The 15008-nt window shown below is 47.3% G+C and overlaps 1 protein-coding gene across 3 annotated transcripts in view; it reads left to right on the forward strand.

Moving 5' to 3' along the window:
* MINDY2 (MINDY lysine 48 deubiquitinase 2) overlaps positions 1-15008 on the forward strand; it is a 117427-nt gene that overhangs the window by 47174 nt on the left and 55245 nt on the right. For all 3 annotated transcript variants that reach the window (XM_044980238.1, XM_044980236.1, XM_044980237.1), the window contains exon 5: positions 5185-5287. In XM_044980238.1, coding sequence (XP_044836173.1) covers positions 5185-5287 — 103 coding nt within the window. The remainder of the gene's footprint in view (positions 1-5184; positions 5288-15008) is intronic.

Here is a 15008-nt window from a genome sequence, read left to right on the forward strand (position 1 = left end):
AACATTTTTAATTAACAAAGTTTTCTTTACTAACGAATTCTCGTTCAAGGGTTCCAACAGGGACACAGACTGTGGTGGGTACGGTGTGCAGTGATGTACAGACCGCTTCTACACTCGAGGACTGACGGGCTCCTGCTCCTACAGCGGTCTCTGGGGGGAGGACGGTTACCGGAGGGTGTGCAGGAAGGGGTGGGTTTGCAGGAAGGGGTGAGGGGTGTGTGGGAAGGGTGAGTAGGTGTGGGGGGATGATGGCTCTGGCTGGGGCTCAGGGCATCGGAGAGGTTCATGGCTAGGGTGGAAGGGCATGGTAAGGGCAGCCTGCCTTGCCATTTGTGGATGCCAGGCGCTCGGACCCTGGGGCAACATACACCTCCCAGACTGACCTGGGGCAGCAGACACCTCGCAGAGTGACCCGGGTGCCTAGTGACTGCACTCTGTGTGTGATCTGCTGTTGATCCTGCCCCCATGTCTGTACCCTGTTAATGGTGGCTGTCCTATGCAATTAACAAACCCCTCCCCCCCCTTCACACAAAGTCTTCTGCAAAGAAACACGACGGAAACAGTAATGAACAGCAAACTATTTTTTAATACTCAACTACACAGTTGGGGGATGAAACTGGGATTTGGGATCGGGTGAGCCAGGAAGGCAAGCAATTCTCATACTTTAGGGAATGAGAGCTGTTTGGTACATGAGCGCTCTGCTGGGGTGGAGTGACAGTTTTCACGGCCCCTAGCGCCCCTCCTTCTTGTGATTTTGGGTGAGGGGGCGACAGGACTTTGTGGCGGGGGAGGGCGGTTGCAGATACAGTTCAGGGGGGCTCTCTGCTCTTGCCTGCGGTCCTGCAGAACATCCACAAGGCGCCGGAGCGTGTCCGTTTGCTCCCTCATTAGTCCAAGCAGCGTTTGAGTCACCTGCTGGTCTTCCTGCCGCCACCTGTCCTCCCGTTCGCTGTGTGAGCGCTGGTGCTGACATAGGGTCTCCCTCCACTGTCTCTGCTCGGCCACCTCGGCTCAGGAGCAAGCCATCAGTTCCGAGAACATGTCGTCCCTAGTCTTTTTCTTTCGCCGCCTAATCTGCGCCAGCCTCTGTGAGGGGGATGCCGGGGCAGTTCGGGAAAGAGCCGCAGCTGTGTGATGGGAAAAAGGAAGTGATTTCCTTGAAAAGATACATGTTTGCGAACACTGAACACAGTCTACTCAGTTTCTGTGAACAAGACCATACAGGGCACCTAATCTCATGTGCTCTCAGGACAAGTTCGAATTTTCGGCATTCGCTTTCATTGCCTGGGGTCTTGCACTGGAGATTGGACAAGCGGGGCAGGACAGCAGAATCCATGTAGCAGCCAGGCCTGGTAAGCCGTAAACTTTAGGCTGCTTAACAGTTAATGAATAGCAGTGCCCTCCTGCTGCAGGCAATCTGGAAAGCATAAAGTCAGACCCTGTTCCAGCCCCTCGCGGCTGTCCCCGGGAAAGATCCCTGTATGCTTTCCCTCTGCAGCCTCCAACACGTGGCTGTTAAACGACGGTCATTGTTATGCAAAGGAAAAGTCAAGCATTCACAATAGTAACATTAAAGTAATTCCCCTAATTAGATGCAGCAGTCGCTGAGCGAGATCACCCTGAGGCGGGTCTCCAGGAGAAACAGAGAGCGAATGCTGCGTGAATCCCTGCACAGACCAGGGCCCTATGCTGCCATGCTGGTCGAGGCGATGCTCCCATTATACCTCAGGATGGCCTGGCGCGGAAGAGTGTGCTTCCACGGAGCACCCAACAAGGCACCTCTCCCCAGGAACCTCCTGCGGAGGCTTTTCGAGTACCTCTCAGAGAGCTTCGTAGAACTGTCCCAGGAGGATTTCTGTTCGATTCCTATATGCATTGACCTTCTTTTTATATAGTTTTTTATTCCTGTTTTGTTAAAAAATAAATGTTTCCATGTTTATAGCACTTACCGACTGATCCTTCCCCTGATTCGGAGTCCGGGTTAACGGCCGGGGAGGGTTGGTAGGGGATCTCTGTGAGGGTGATGAAGAGATCCTGGCTGTCGGGGAAAGCAGTATTGTAACCGCTGTCGCCTGCCTCGTCCTCCACAAACCCTTCCTCATCTTCCCCATTGGCGAACATCGCCGAGAAACTGCCCCTCGACACTATCCCATCCTCAGAGTCCACGGTCACTGGTGGGGCAGTGGTGGCAGACCCACCGAGAATGGCATGCAGTGCCTCGTAGAAGCGCCATGTCTGGGGCTGGGCTCCGGAGCGTCCGTTTGCCGCTTTGATTTTTTGGTAGCCTTGTCTCAGGTCCTTGATTTTCACGCGGCACTGCGTTGCATCCCGGCTGTGTCCTCTGAGTGCCATGGCTTTGGAGACCTTCTCGTAGGTCTTTGCATTCCGTTTTTTGGAGCGCAGCTCCGAAAGCACAGACTCATCGCCCCACACAGCGATCAGATCCAAGACTTCCCGGTCAGTCCATGCTGGGGCCCTCTTTCTACTCTGAGATTGCATGGACTCCTCTGCTGGAGAGCTCTGCATCGCTGCCAGTGCTGCTGAGCTCGCCACGACGTCCACACAGGAAATGAGATTCAAACTGGCCAGACAGGAAAAGGAATTCAAATTTTCCCGGTGCTTTTCCTGTATGGCTGATCAGAACATCTGAGCTCGGACTGCTGTCCAGAGCGTCAACAGAGTGGTGCAGTGTGGGATAGCTCCCGGAGCTAGTAAGTTCGATTTGCATCCACACCTAGCCTAATTCGACATAGCCATGTCGAATTTAGCGCTATTCCCCTCGTCGGGGTGGAGTACCGAATTCGAACTAAAGAGCCCTCTAGGTCGAATTAAATGGCTTCCTGGTGTGGACGGGTGCACGGTTAATTCGAATTAACGCTGCTAAATTCGAATTAAAGTCCTAGTGTGGACCAGGCCTCAGGGAATGAGGATGGAAAATTATTTATGTAACAGTTAACATATACATTTTCAGTTTAGTTGGCGTTAGTTAACTGATTTTGTATAGATCAAGATTTATATGAGCTCCCAGAGACAACTGTGGCAGACATGGTGTGGTTTTTTTTTTAAATTGTGAAAACTTTGTAATAGCCTTTCTAAAAATAGGAATGCATTATTTTTTGTATGCTAAATGTTTGAGTATTAAAAAAAGGGAACAATACTAAATGAAGCCATCTAATTTTAACTTTTCTTTGGGATCCTCTGGAACATACATGTAAGTGATTTGCAGCACATTATGTATTCTAAAAAGCAGCAAAGAAATGTGGCTTAAGTAGGCATGTATTGATCGATTTTTATGTGATCCACATGACACAGATTCCGCAGAATCAAAGTTTTCACATTTAAAAGATAAAGTTTGTAACCCTCATAGTTGCAGAGCGTCTTCCAGATGTGTACCAAGTACAACTAATGCAGTGTCATCTGCCTGAGTCTGTAGAGTGCCTGCAACAATGGCTCTGGAAATTATGAAGGCATGATACAGAAAGAAGGAAGGAAGGGAGGGGGTGATTTCTTTGTTTTGTTTTTTAAAAAGCAACATATTTTGCACTAAGTGAAGCTGAATGTGCCAATAACACATACCGTATTTATCGGCGTATAACACGCACAGGCGTATAACACGCACCTTCATTTTAAGGGGGAAATTTCAGGAAAAAAACTTAAATTTCAAATAAAGGACTTTGAAGCAAAATAAGGGTAGCTCAGAACTTGTTTTATTAATATTATTACCACTTATAAGGTAAATAAGGTTCGCGGGGTGGGGGGCTCGGGCCGGGCCGCTCGGGAGGGGGACGGGGGCTCGGGCCGGGTCGGGCCACGCCGCTCGGGAGGGGGGCAGGGGCTAGGGCCGCTCGGGGGGGGGGGGGGACGGGATCTCGGGCCGCTCGGGAGCTCGGGGAGGGGGTCGGGGACTAAGGCCGCTCGGGGGCTCGGGCCGGGCCGGGCCGCGCCGCTCGGGAGGGGGGCAGGGGCTAGGGCCGCTCGGGGGGGGGGGGACGGGGACGGGGTCTCGGGCCGCTCGGGAGGGAGGCGGGGGCTCGGGCCGGGCCGCGCCGCTCGGGAGGGGGGCAGGGGCGAGGGCCGCTCGGGGGGGGGGGACGGGGACGGGGTCTCTGGCCGCTCGGGAGGGGGGCGGGGGCTCGGGCCGGGTCGGGCCACGCCGCTCGGGAGGGGGGCAGGGGCTAGGGCCGCTCGGGGGCGGGGGGACGGGGACGGGGTCTCTGGCCGCTCGGGAGGGGGGCGGGGGCTCGGGCCGGGTCGGGCCACGCCGCTCGGGAGGGGGGCAGGGGCTAGGGCGCCGCTCCGCGCCGCTGGGGGGGGGGGGGGCTTTTCTTTTCTGCCTGGGGAAGTGCTGAAAGAAAGGAACTGGACCCACCAGAAAGGAAGTGCTGTGGGTCCAGTACCATTACCATATCTTTGGCTCAGTGGCATGGTGAACTAGTGAGAAGGGAAAGAACAATGCTTCATGCCACAGATGCAAAGTAAAACCTGATTCTTCCCGCCTTTGCCTGTGGGCCCAGTTACTCCTTGGTGACTTGTCCTGGACCTGGACTTCCTCTTAACCCATCCAGTTACAGATCCCAGAACCAAGTAATTGGTTGCACTGGTCACCTCTGCTGGGCCAGTTGAGCTCCTGCTGTAAACCATCAAAAGGATTCTCAATTGCTTGCTGCTAACTCGAGAGGAACTGCCATTTAATGGATATCATTACAGGAATACCGTATATATCGGCGTATAACACGCACACATCATTTGCCCCCTATTTTCAGGGGAAAAAAGTGCGTGTTATACGCCGATAAATACGGTAGTTGGAAAAAAATAACTGAAAGTTCAGGTATTGCTTAAAAGGCTGATTCTACCCCTGATCTTTATGCAGATCTCCTACTGATATAATTGAATATTCTACTGTGTATTGAGGGCAGTGTGTAGTATGAAACTTAAACCCTAGCTCCATAATTAAAATGGAATTCTGCACTCTCTGCAAAACATGTGCAACATCCTTGGGTTAAGGCATCTTGAACTAGGGCTATGTATTGACCTTAGTGTGCTATAGCCAAAAGACTAAAATCTCTTGTGGACAATTTATTTTTGATGTATTTTTTTCTTATGAACAATTTCAGTAGGCACACAGGAACAAACAATGGATTTCCTGTTTTTTCATAAAGATAAATGAATTATTTGTTTTTCCAGATTGCTGACATTGTGAAGGCAGTTGGTAATTGTAGTTACAATCAATTGGTGGAGAAGATAATCTGTTGTAAACAGTCGGACAACAGTGAGCTGGTTAGTGAAGGTGGGTGAATGCTGCCATTGTAATATTTTTCTTCTTTCATTACTGGAACTAATGAAGTGCAGTATCAGTTTATACATTTTTAAAAATTATTTAACTTTTTAAATTATATATTTTGCATATTGGCCTACTGTATATGTAGTCTGTCACGTAGTGTTGACATCCATGTGATAAACTGCATTAATCATGCACATTAAATCTCCTCAACTGTATCTTTGCCCATTAAACCATCTGCACTGGGATTGCCCTCTGTGGGTGGAATTTACAAAGCTTTGCAAACCTCTGAGCTCTGCTATTTTTAAATTTTTTAAAAAGCTGGAGAAATCTCTCTCACAGAATTTCATTAGTTTGAGGTCTTATGGGCAACATTCAGTCATGGGTCAGTGACAGATTTCAGATCTGCTATGTCTCAACATATCATGTCTAGACATAGGAACTTTATCATTTGGAAAGGGGGAAATCACTATTAGAAAGATATAGTACTTCTACACATGGTAGGTCTCAAGATTTCAGATTGGAAACATAAAGAAAAGCTATTATACATTATTGTTGAGATTTGCCATGTATCAGCTGTTCTTTCTGTGGTTTGTGCCTTTGGACTCTGTAATAAGGGAGCCTTCCTTTACTGGTGAAGGGATATGAAAAATAGTGCCAGTAAAAAGCACATGTGAGTGAACATGTATTTCACAAAAAAATACAATATCTTAAAATCCATTTTTGTTCTAAAGTTTGATCCATAGGCTATAGTTGAATCAGGCAGGGATGAAGTTTTGGAAGCCTGATTAGTGGCTCATTATGTTAGTTGCACTGTGAGAGGCAGAGAGCCTAATCGGTATTGGGGGTCATCCGTGATAGTTCTACAGAAAACACAGGAGCTTAGAATTTTGCATTCAACTTTTCAGTTACAGCAAAGTGCTCTGAAAATAAGTATTTATCATCACATACTCAGTTTTCTATTCAACTGCAAGTATATGTAAGGAGTTTGAAGAGCTAAAGATTATTCTTGAAACTTCAGGACTGGTGCCAAACTTTATTCTTCTTCCCCTACAGATAGCCTGACTTTAATACTTTGGATCCACTTCTATTTAAACTTCAATCAAAATTTCATGGGTAGACTAATTTTTAATTTAGTAGTCTTTACAATACTATTTCTAAATATGCCACTGAAGCCATTATGAAAATGTTTGTCAATATCAGAAGGGGTGTAGCACAAGCCTGACCAGTGTTTAGTTCCACAAGGCTTTGTGACTTTTGCAAACACTCCAGCCTCTTCAATTCCATAAGGTTTTATACTTGAGGCAGTGTGTTACAGAGGACAGGTGTGACACTTTGTACCTTAAAGTAGCACCCAGGGACCCCCAATATTCATCACTATCATATGATTATGATGGGTTTTGTACAAAGTATGCCTTGTGAGGTATCATTTAACAAGTCTTGTTCTGTTGAACATTTAATATCCTGTTGGACTGTATGTACTATCATTGTTTGTGAAGTTAAGTATTGCTGTATGTGTTATTGAAATAAGTTGTGAGGTTGGGAATGCCCACAGCCAGCCTTTCAGTTACAACAGAGGAGGCCCAAGACAGCATTAATTGGCCAAGAAAACAATCCACTATCCCAGAGGCTCCTTAGAGCAGTGGAGATTGCTTGCCCAATGGGGACTGACTGATCCCCGCGTACAGCAAGGATCTTTCTAGCAGCTAGAGGAAAGTATAAAAAGAGAAACAGTGACATCACTTGGCCTCTCTCCCCCACCCCCATCTCAACACGTGGAAGCACATCTGGAAGACAAAGATTTTGAACTGGGGAAGTTTGGTCTCAGGCTGGAAGGTAGTCCAGTCTGTGAGTATTGAGGAATTGTAACCTCTGTTAGGGTGAGACACTCCTTGATTCAAATTTTGTTTAGTCTGTTAGAAATGCAGTTTAAATTCTAACTATTTTATTTCTTAACTAACCAGCTTAGATTTTAAGTGGCAGGCACAGAGATCAATCTTTCTGTAGTCAATAAATCCTGTTCTTTATTTTACCTAAAAGTGTGTTTTGGTGGAAGTGCTTGGGAAATCTCAGCTTCAATTACAAAAGCTGGTGCATATCCTCTGAAGAAATGGTGAACTAAATATGAACTTATACTAGTCAGGCATCTGACCAGTGCAGATGGTACATGGGGTATAAGGCTGGGGAGCTGAGGGGAATTGGCTGGAGTCTCTCTATTGATGGGTCGTGAGTGACTGGGAGATCATTCATGTAACTCAGTTGAGTGTGTCCTTGGCTGTGTAAGTGCAGTACCTGTTAGAGCAATGGTTCTTCGAGTGGTTGTTCATGTTCATTCAAAGTAGGTGTGCGCTCGCTGCGTGCACGCCAGCCGGAAGATTTTCCCTAGCAGCGTCCATAGGGTCAGCCCGGGCGCCCCCTGGAGTGGCGCCACCGCGGCGCCCTATAAAGGGGCCCACCGACCCTCCACCCCTTCAGTTTCTTCTTACCACCGGTGATGGCTAGCTGGAACTTCTCTTGCGCATAGCAAGTCTGCAGTGTCCTATCCTTAGTTTAGTCCGTGTATAAAGTTGTATTATAGTTAGCCCCCCCGCCCCCCCCCCGACTTTCGTCGCCCGCTGGGGCATGCCCGGGTCCCCCGGGTTAAAACTTTGCAAGGATTGGGGGAAATTCATGCCCAAGAGTGACCCGCACTCTGCGTGTTTAAGGTGCTTCGGAGAGAGCCACCAAAAGGACCGGTGCTCTATCTGTAGAGGTTTCCGCCCGCAAACTCTCAAGGACAGGGCTCAAAGACTTAGAGTCCTTCTGATGGAGACGGCCCTACAGCCACCCTCGGACCCGGAGCCGGCCGAGGCGGTGCCCAGCACGTCTTCGGTGCGGAGCGCCCTGGCACCGACATCAGGACTTATGGCCTAGCCCAAGTCGTCAAAGACCCGGCACCGGAAGGAGTCGGGTCATAGGAAGTCGGCCTCAGTGTGGCACCGCTTGCCTTCGCCAGTGCCCGCCAAGAGGAGGAAGCCGGTGAGGGATAGGTCACCCCCCCAGGATCCGAGGCCGATGCCGTCCGTGACTGCAAGCAGACAGGCCGGGCTACAGCCCTCGGTGGTTCCGTCGACTCCCGCACTGCAGAGAGGGCGGTCGAGTCCGGACTGGCCTAATTCCCTGGACCTTAGCAGCGACTTACGCCCCCCTTTGACGCCGGAGGCATTCGAGGCAGCCTCCGGTCTGATGGGACTCTCGGCGCCAGCCTCCCCACACTGCAAGGAGTTGCCTACGGTGGTCCGTCCCCCAGTGTAGTCTAGGGGCAAGCCGGCCATGCTGTTGCCTCCCTCCCCGCACCGCACCACGCAGACGGCACCGGACCAGACGAGAGGCCCACCGCAGCCTCTACACCACTCTCCAGCGGCACCGGGTGCTGCTCCTCCCCAGGTCCTCATACTCAGAGACCTCAGACTCAGAGGCGGACTCCTATTGCTCCAGTCGGTTGCGGAGCAGGAGATCGGTGTCCCTCTCTCCTCTGCTGCAGCAGCCCCCGAACTGGGGCTGGGAAGGTGGGGGGGGGGGTCTCTCCCCTGCCACAGCAGCCATAGAGCTGAGCCTGGGAAGGAGGGCCATTTCTCCCCAGCAGCTGCAGCTCTGGAGCTGGGGAAAGTTGCCTCTGTCTGGCTGCCGCAGCCCTGCACATCCCAAATTCCCCCACCCCCTCTTCTCACCCCACTGCCGCCTCCCACCTACCCCCTATTCCCTTCAAGGCCACCACCTCACCTTACATGTGCGTCTTCTCCAGGGTCCAGGCACTAGTGGAGCCACATCTGTGTGGCTCCACTAATTAGGTGAGTGGTACTTCATTCTCTCATGTGCGGCCACCCAGCCGTGCACCTTCGAGGGAACTATCTGCGGAGCACCTGAATGGAGCTCGTGGACCAGTGGTGGTCCGTGGACTACAGTTTTAAGAACCTCTGTGTTAGAGGCTTGTAGCTTGACATCAGCCTCACAATGTGAGAGGCAACCCAGGCTGGCAGGTTTGGAGGTCTCAGCAGTCCCACAGTCCAGGTTGCACCCGGGGACTATCTCAAATCCTATTCCAGTGCCCTATTGTGACAAACTTAGGTTTTATTCCTGGTATTACTCCTAAATAATAGTACTTGGGGGGGAAAAAATATCCTATAGGTCAACTAGGTAAACACTTAACCTCAGATTTTTAAAAAGTATTTAGGCATTGCTGCCCTCAGTGTTGTAACACCTAATTGATTTAGGAGCCTAAATTTCATATTAAAAAGTGATTTAGGCAGTGCACTCAGCAATGCCTAATTAAGAGCCCAAATAATGGCCTTGATCCACTTGAAACTTTAAAGTTGCAGACTGATATGTGCATTTGCTCTAAATTGATGACTAAAAGCCAGTTTGTTTTAACAAGTATAAAATTCTTATGTAAATATAATAAAGGGGCTACCTTTTAGCTCCCATTACATTGTGGGAAGAAATACCCCTGTGCTATCCACCTCTACCTGGAATCCTTTCTGTTAGTTACCATCTTCCCTGCATAGGCAGACACCATCCGGAACCACAAAATGAATGCTTCACTCAAAATTTAGAATAAATATGACTTGGTTTGAGTGTATAGGAAATATTGTTGGGAAAGTGGTAATTTTCCATATTATTAAATACAACCATTTTAGGTTTTCTACAGAGTTATGAAATTTTAACTCATTTTGTGCATATTTAGAAGTGGCTGCCAAATAACAGATTGTGGAGCTTTATAATAGGCCTGTACCATGATGATAAAAGAATTACAGAATTGTTTACAGAATTTACAAGAATAAAGGTAATAGTGGAATACAAATAAGATTTACAGTGCTGATATATAGTCTTGATATATATTGGTCAATCTAACAAAGGCATTGTCAGCTGTACAAAATTGGCAAGTCTTCAAAGCTCAGCTGTTTTGGAGTTAGATGTTTGAAAAATGAACATTTTCTTTTTTCATTCTTACCTAACCAAAAAACAACTGAAGATTTTGGTTGGTGTTTTCAGAAAAGTTCATCTTTGGATAGGGACCAGGTATGGAAAAACATCTAAAAATGTGACTACTTTTTTGGAAAATCCTGCGACCATTTAAAACTGTTAAATTTAACTGTTTTGAAAACCTGAGGTATTTGTTTGCTTATAAGAAGCCTGAACTAGAATAAGTGCAAGAATGTTAAATGGAATAATCCTTTATGAAGGCTCTAATATGATTGAATTTTTAATATGCTCATAAGGGAACACATCACTTATCTCTTTTTTACAATCTGTATTGAACAGCTTTATAGCCCAGACTGTTGGGGGGGGGGGGCGGGAAATGTTGAAAATAGGTGAGTGAGTGGCTCTGGTAGTGAAATGCCTCTGACAGTGTTGGTAAAAATTATTTTTGATTTGCTCAGCAGATGGTTCCTGCTGTGGAAGATATTTTTGATTTAAGACTTCGAAAAGTACTTTACATGTACTTAAAGCAAGTTTTTAAAGCTGATCTGAAGAGTGAGAGAGGCACAAAAAATGGTTGCATACTTTTTTGTGCATCTTCATAATGCATAAACACACACACACACTCTTTTCAGGCTATGCGTGGTTTTTTATTTAGTTCATATCTTACTAATATCAGAAATGCCAAGTCCTATTTTCCTTTTTTAGTTTGAGGCCTTCCTTACAGGACCTGGAGATGTGAACTGGGATCCTGGGAAGGTTAGATAGGTTTCTATTCACGCTATTTAAAATTGTCCGCTTTATTACCATCTATTGAGATCAAATGCCTCCCTAGCAAAAGAAAAACTATTTCCCCCTCTCATTTCTTTTTCTTAGTATCTGCAATGTCATAATATTACTAGTTCTCCAGCAGTCTATATTCCATAGACTCCTCCAGGAAAAATGACTAGACCTGAATTACTACTAAAGTGTGGTGGGAGACAGCCAATCTGTGTCTGTTGCTTAGGGGAGTCCCATGTCTCCCAGAAGTACAACTTATGTCTAGCCCTCAAGTCCAGGGCAAAGAAAAATAGGGAGATTAAACTGAGACTGCTAATGATAGAAGCTGACTGAAGGGAACATTCTAAGTCAGGTCAGTAAATCAACCTATACATCTGTCTCCAGACAGATCCAGCACCCCACAGGCTTCCCTTGAGAGAGTCCTTTTGAAGCCTTCAGGGAAGGTTTCCAAACAGAGGAGCATGGACTCTTAAGGAGCCAGCTCTGAAAAGGTCTAGTTCCTTAGTGAGGTCTGTCTCCAAAGCCTTGACATCTCTACTTGTTACCTTCTGAGTTGAAGGATTCCTCCTCCAGTACCAGTGGGGCCATAAAATCCCAGAGCACAAAGGAAAGACATGGTTCTGTTAGGGCCTTCGTAACCTCTACCAGCAAGGAAGGCAAGCTTAGAGAGTTGGGACTGGCACTGAGTTCAGCCCAACTGTCGGTACCCATGCATGTAGCACCCTCAAGCAACAGCACCAGACACCATCAGTGTCTACCTTGGTATGTCCACCGTTGGCTTTGGCAACCATGGTCTCAGCTACTGCAATGGTACTGCTCCCCCACTCAGTACCATAGGAATTCAGCTATACTAAGGACCTCTCGATGGATGAACCAGAGTCTCCACTCCTGAGTACGGAGTATCTTTTGATACTGAAACTTGATCTTTGGACTACTGTCCTCCAGTAGTTTCCTGTAGGTGCTCCCTCTTTGGATCAGATAGAGGAGAATGAAGGAGACTTCCAGTCAGTATCCTCTGTTTCTGTTCATGATTCTCCACACATCCATTCAGGATCCCATTCTCTGAAAGTCATAGGGAAGATGAGGCTCATTTATCAAGGGTGGTGAAACGGTGCATGCCACTCCCATGTCTGTATGGGTCCCCCAGTGGCCATTCTGGGGCCCCGAGCTGCTTAACAAAGTATCGGTGGTTTCGCAAAAATCGGAGAGGGCAAAGTTGTATAGCACTCTCCTCCCCAGCAAGGGATATTTGAGGAGCAGGAAGCTAGGGTGCATAAGGAGGCCATTCTTGAATCTGGATGAGGTGATTATGCCTCCACTACCACCCCGGGCCAGTGATTTTCAGCAATTTAAAGACTTCATAAAGAGGGTAGCTGACACTCTTTGTATTCTTCTCAAGGAGGTCAAGGATTCACAGCACAAAGTGTTGAATATCTTGTAGTCAGCAACACTCCTCAAAGGTGTGTTACCAATCAATGAGGTGCTCCTAGATCTCACTAAGATGATTCGGCAGATACTTGCCACTATTCTACCCATGTGTAAAAGGGTGGATAAGAAGTGTTTATGTTCCCCGTAGGGATTTTTGTTCTCCCATCCCCCACCCAACTCCCTGATGGTGGATGCGGTAAACAAGGGTGGGGAGGCAGCACTTCTCTCCCACAACCCCACCCCCATCTGAGATAGACCAGAAAAGGCTGGATCTCTTTGGGTGAAAAGTCTATTAATCAGCAATCCTTCTGTTCAGGATCACGAATTATCAGGCAATGATAGCCACATATAGTTTTACAAATTATAACGAATTCATGGCTCTTGTTGAATGTCTGCCAAAAGAACATAGGGTGCAATTCCAGTCCATCGCAGAGAGCCAGTTGGTGGCCAGAACTGCTGTGGACACTGCTTCCAGCTCCTTCTCCATGGCAGTGATTATGAGAGGGCATTATGGTTCCATCGTTCAGGGGTTTTGAGATAAGTACAGAACAGTGTGGAAGACTTCCCCTTCAGTAGTAAACTTCTTGGAGGCCATGGATGAGTCCTAAAGGACTCCAGGGCTCTTTTTTGTGATCTCAGGGCATATATACACCTGCCTATAAGAAAAGGGTTTAGTAGGTCACAGACTGCCCAGAGATCACATCCTACTCTGTTTTCCAGATCCCATAGATCCACTGAACCACCCACAAAGACATTTCAGAGAAAGAGGGTTGCACAACCGTTCTCCATGACCACCCAGCTGCCTTTGAAACAACAGTTTTGGGTTGGCTGAGGGTCTAAATCCACCTGTGCCTCCTGGATTTACAGCTGTGCCTATTAGCCTACCTCCCTCCTTTGGAGACCAGCTTGCCTACCTCCACCATGGTTGGAGGCAGATCACTACAGACAAGTGGGTCATAGAGGTCATAACATCAGGTTAAGCCATCCATTTTACGTTATTCCCACGTTCATCCCCCTTCCCTGTCCTCCTTCAGGGCCCCTCTCATTAGCTTTTATTGAGACAAGAAGTGAACTCTCTCCTTTGATTAGGAGCAGTAGAGCCAGTTCCTCCTCCTCGCAAAGGGCAAGAGATTTTACTCAAAGTATTTCCTTCTGCCAAGGGATGATGGAGGATGGAGACTGATCTTACATCTAAGACTTCTAAACCAAGGTAGTAAAGTCTCAGAAATTCAGGATGTTGACTCTGGCAGCTGTAATTGCCTCACTAGAGAAAGGCATCTTGTATGTCAAGAACTGAAAATCAGTCCCCTATTTCCATATAACAATACGCCCATCCCAGAAGAAATACCTATGCTTCACTATAGGCCAGGATAATTTCTAATGTGTGCTTCCTTTCAGCCTTTTCTTAGCCCGAAGGGTGTTCTCAAAAGTCCTGACAGTAGTAGCTGCTTAACTCCAACAAGAAGCAATACTAGTCTTCTTGTACCTTGATCACTAGCTACTCAAGGGCCGTGCCTATGAAGCACTGCTGTCTTCCACCCAGATGGCCCATGGTCTGTTCCAGGAGTTGGGTCTGTAGCTGAATGTAAAAAAAGTCCACATGATACAGTTTATAGGAGCATATTTGGACTCATGGAAACCAGAGCCTATGTTCCCTTAGATACTTTGTAATCTTGTCAGATCTGGTACAGGCAATTCAGGGGAGACCTCAAAACACAATAAGCTCCTGGGACAGATGGCAGCTTGCACCTTTGTGACCAATCATGCACAGCTATCTCTGCCATTTCCAAAAACTATGCTGAGACTATGTAGTAGTCCTGTTTGTTCAGCTAGGCCTCTTTTTCAACCAAGAGAAACCACCCCGATTCCAAAGCTAATATTAGAATTTATAGGAGCCAGACTAGATTTGGTAACAACTCAGGCGTATATCTCAGGATAGGTTCCTTGCAATCCAATCCCTAGTAAATGGGATGATCACTAACCTAACCAGGATAGTGCAGACTTAACTGACACTGTTGGGTCATGTGTCCACATATACATATGTGATGCTGCTTGCCAGACTTCACCTGATGCCCTTACAGCTATGGCTCAGATCAGTCCACAGTGTTGTGGAAAATCTACCACACAACTTGATTTTGGATCAGATCAGCCTGAAGCTCCTTTATTGATCATTTAAACATGCATGCATTGGGGAGTCAGCTAAGGCAGCGGACTCCCCCAATGGATAAAATACAAGAGCTTATATAGGATAAAATCACAAAATTACATATACTTCCTTAACATTTTACATCCATATAAGGGATAAAGCAAAGCAACCTTTTCCTGTTTTTCAATTGTTTTGCCCTTTGCGGTTTCTTGCTCTGCCACCGGGCAGCTATTAATCATAAACTGTTACAAATGGTTAGTAGTTCTTTAGTTTCTGTCTACCCTTCTGTTTTTACCTCCCCCCTTCCTTCCAGGTCATACAGTTCACCTGACCCTACATACAGTTCACTTGACCAAAGTTTTAGGCCTTAGACCATTTTTCCTCCACAATTCCTCCCCTTTGGTGCCTCTTTGGTGC

The sequence above is a fragment of the Mauremys mutica genome, chromosome 11, assembly GCF_020497125.1.
Source record: "Mauremys mutica isolate MM-2020 ecotype Southern chromosome 11, ASM2049712v1, whole genome shotgun sequence".
Classification (NCBI taxonomy): domain Eukaryota; kingdom Metazoa; phylum Chordata; order Testudines; family Geoemydidae; genus Mauremys; species Mauremys mutica.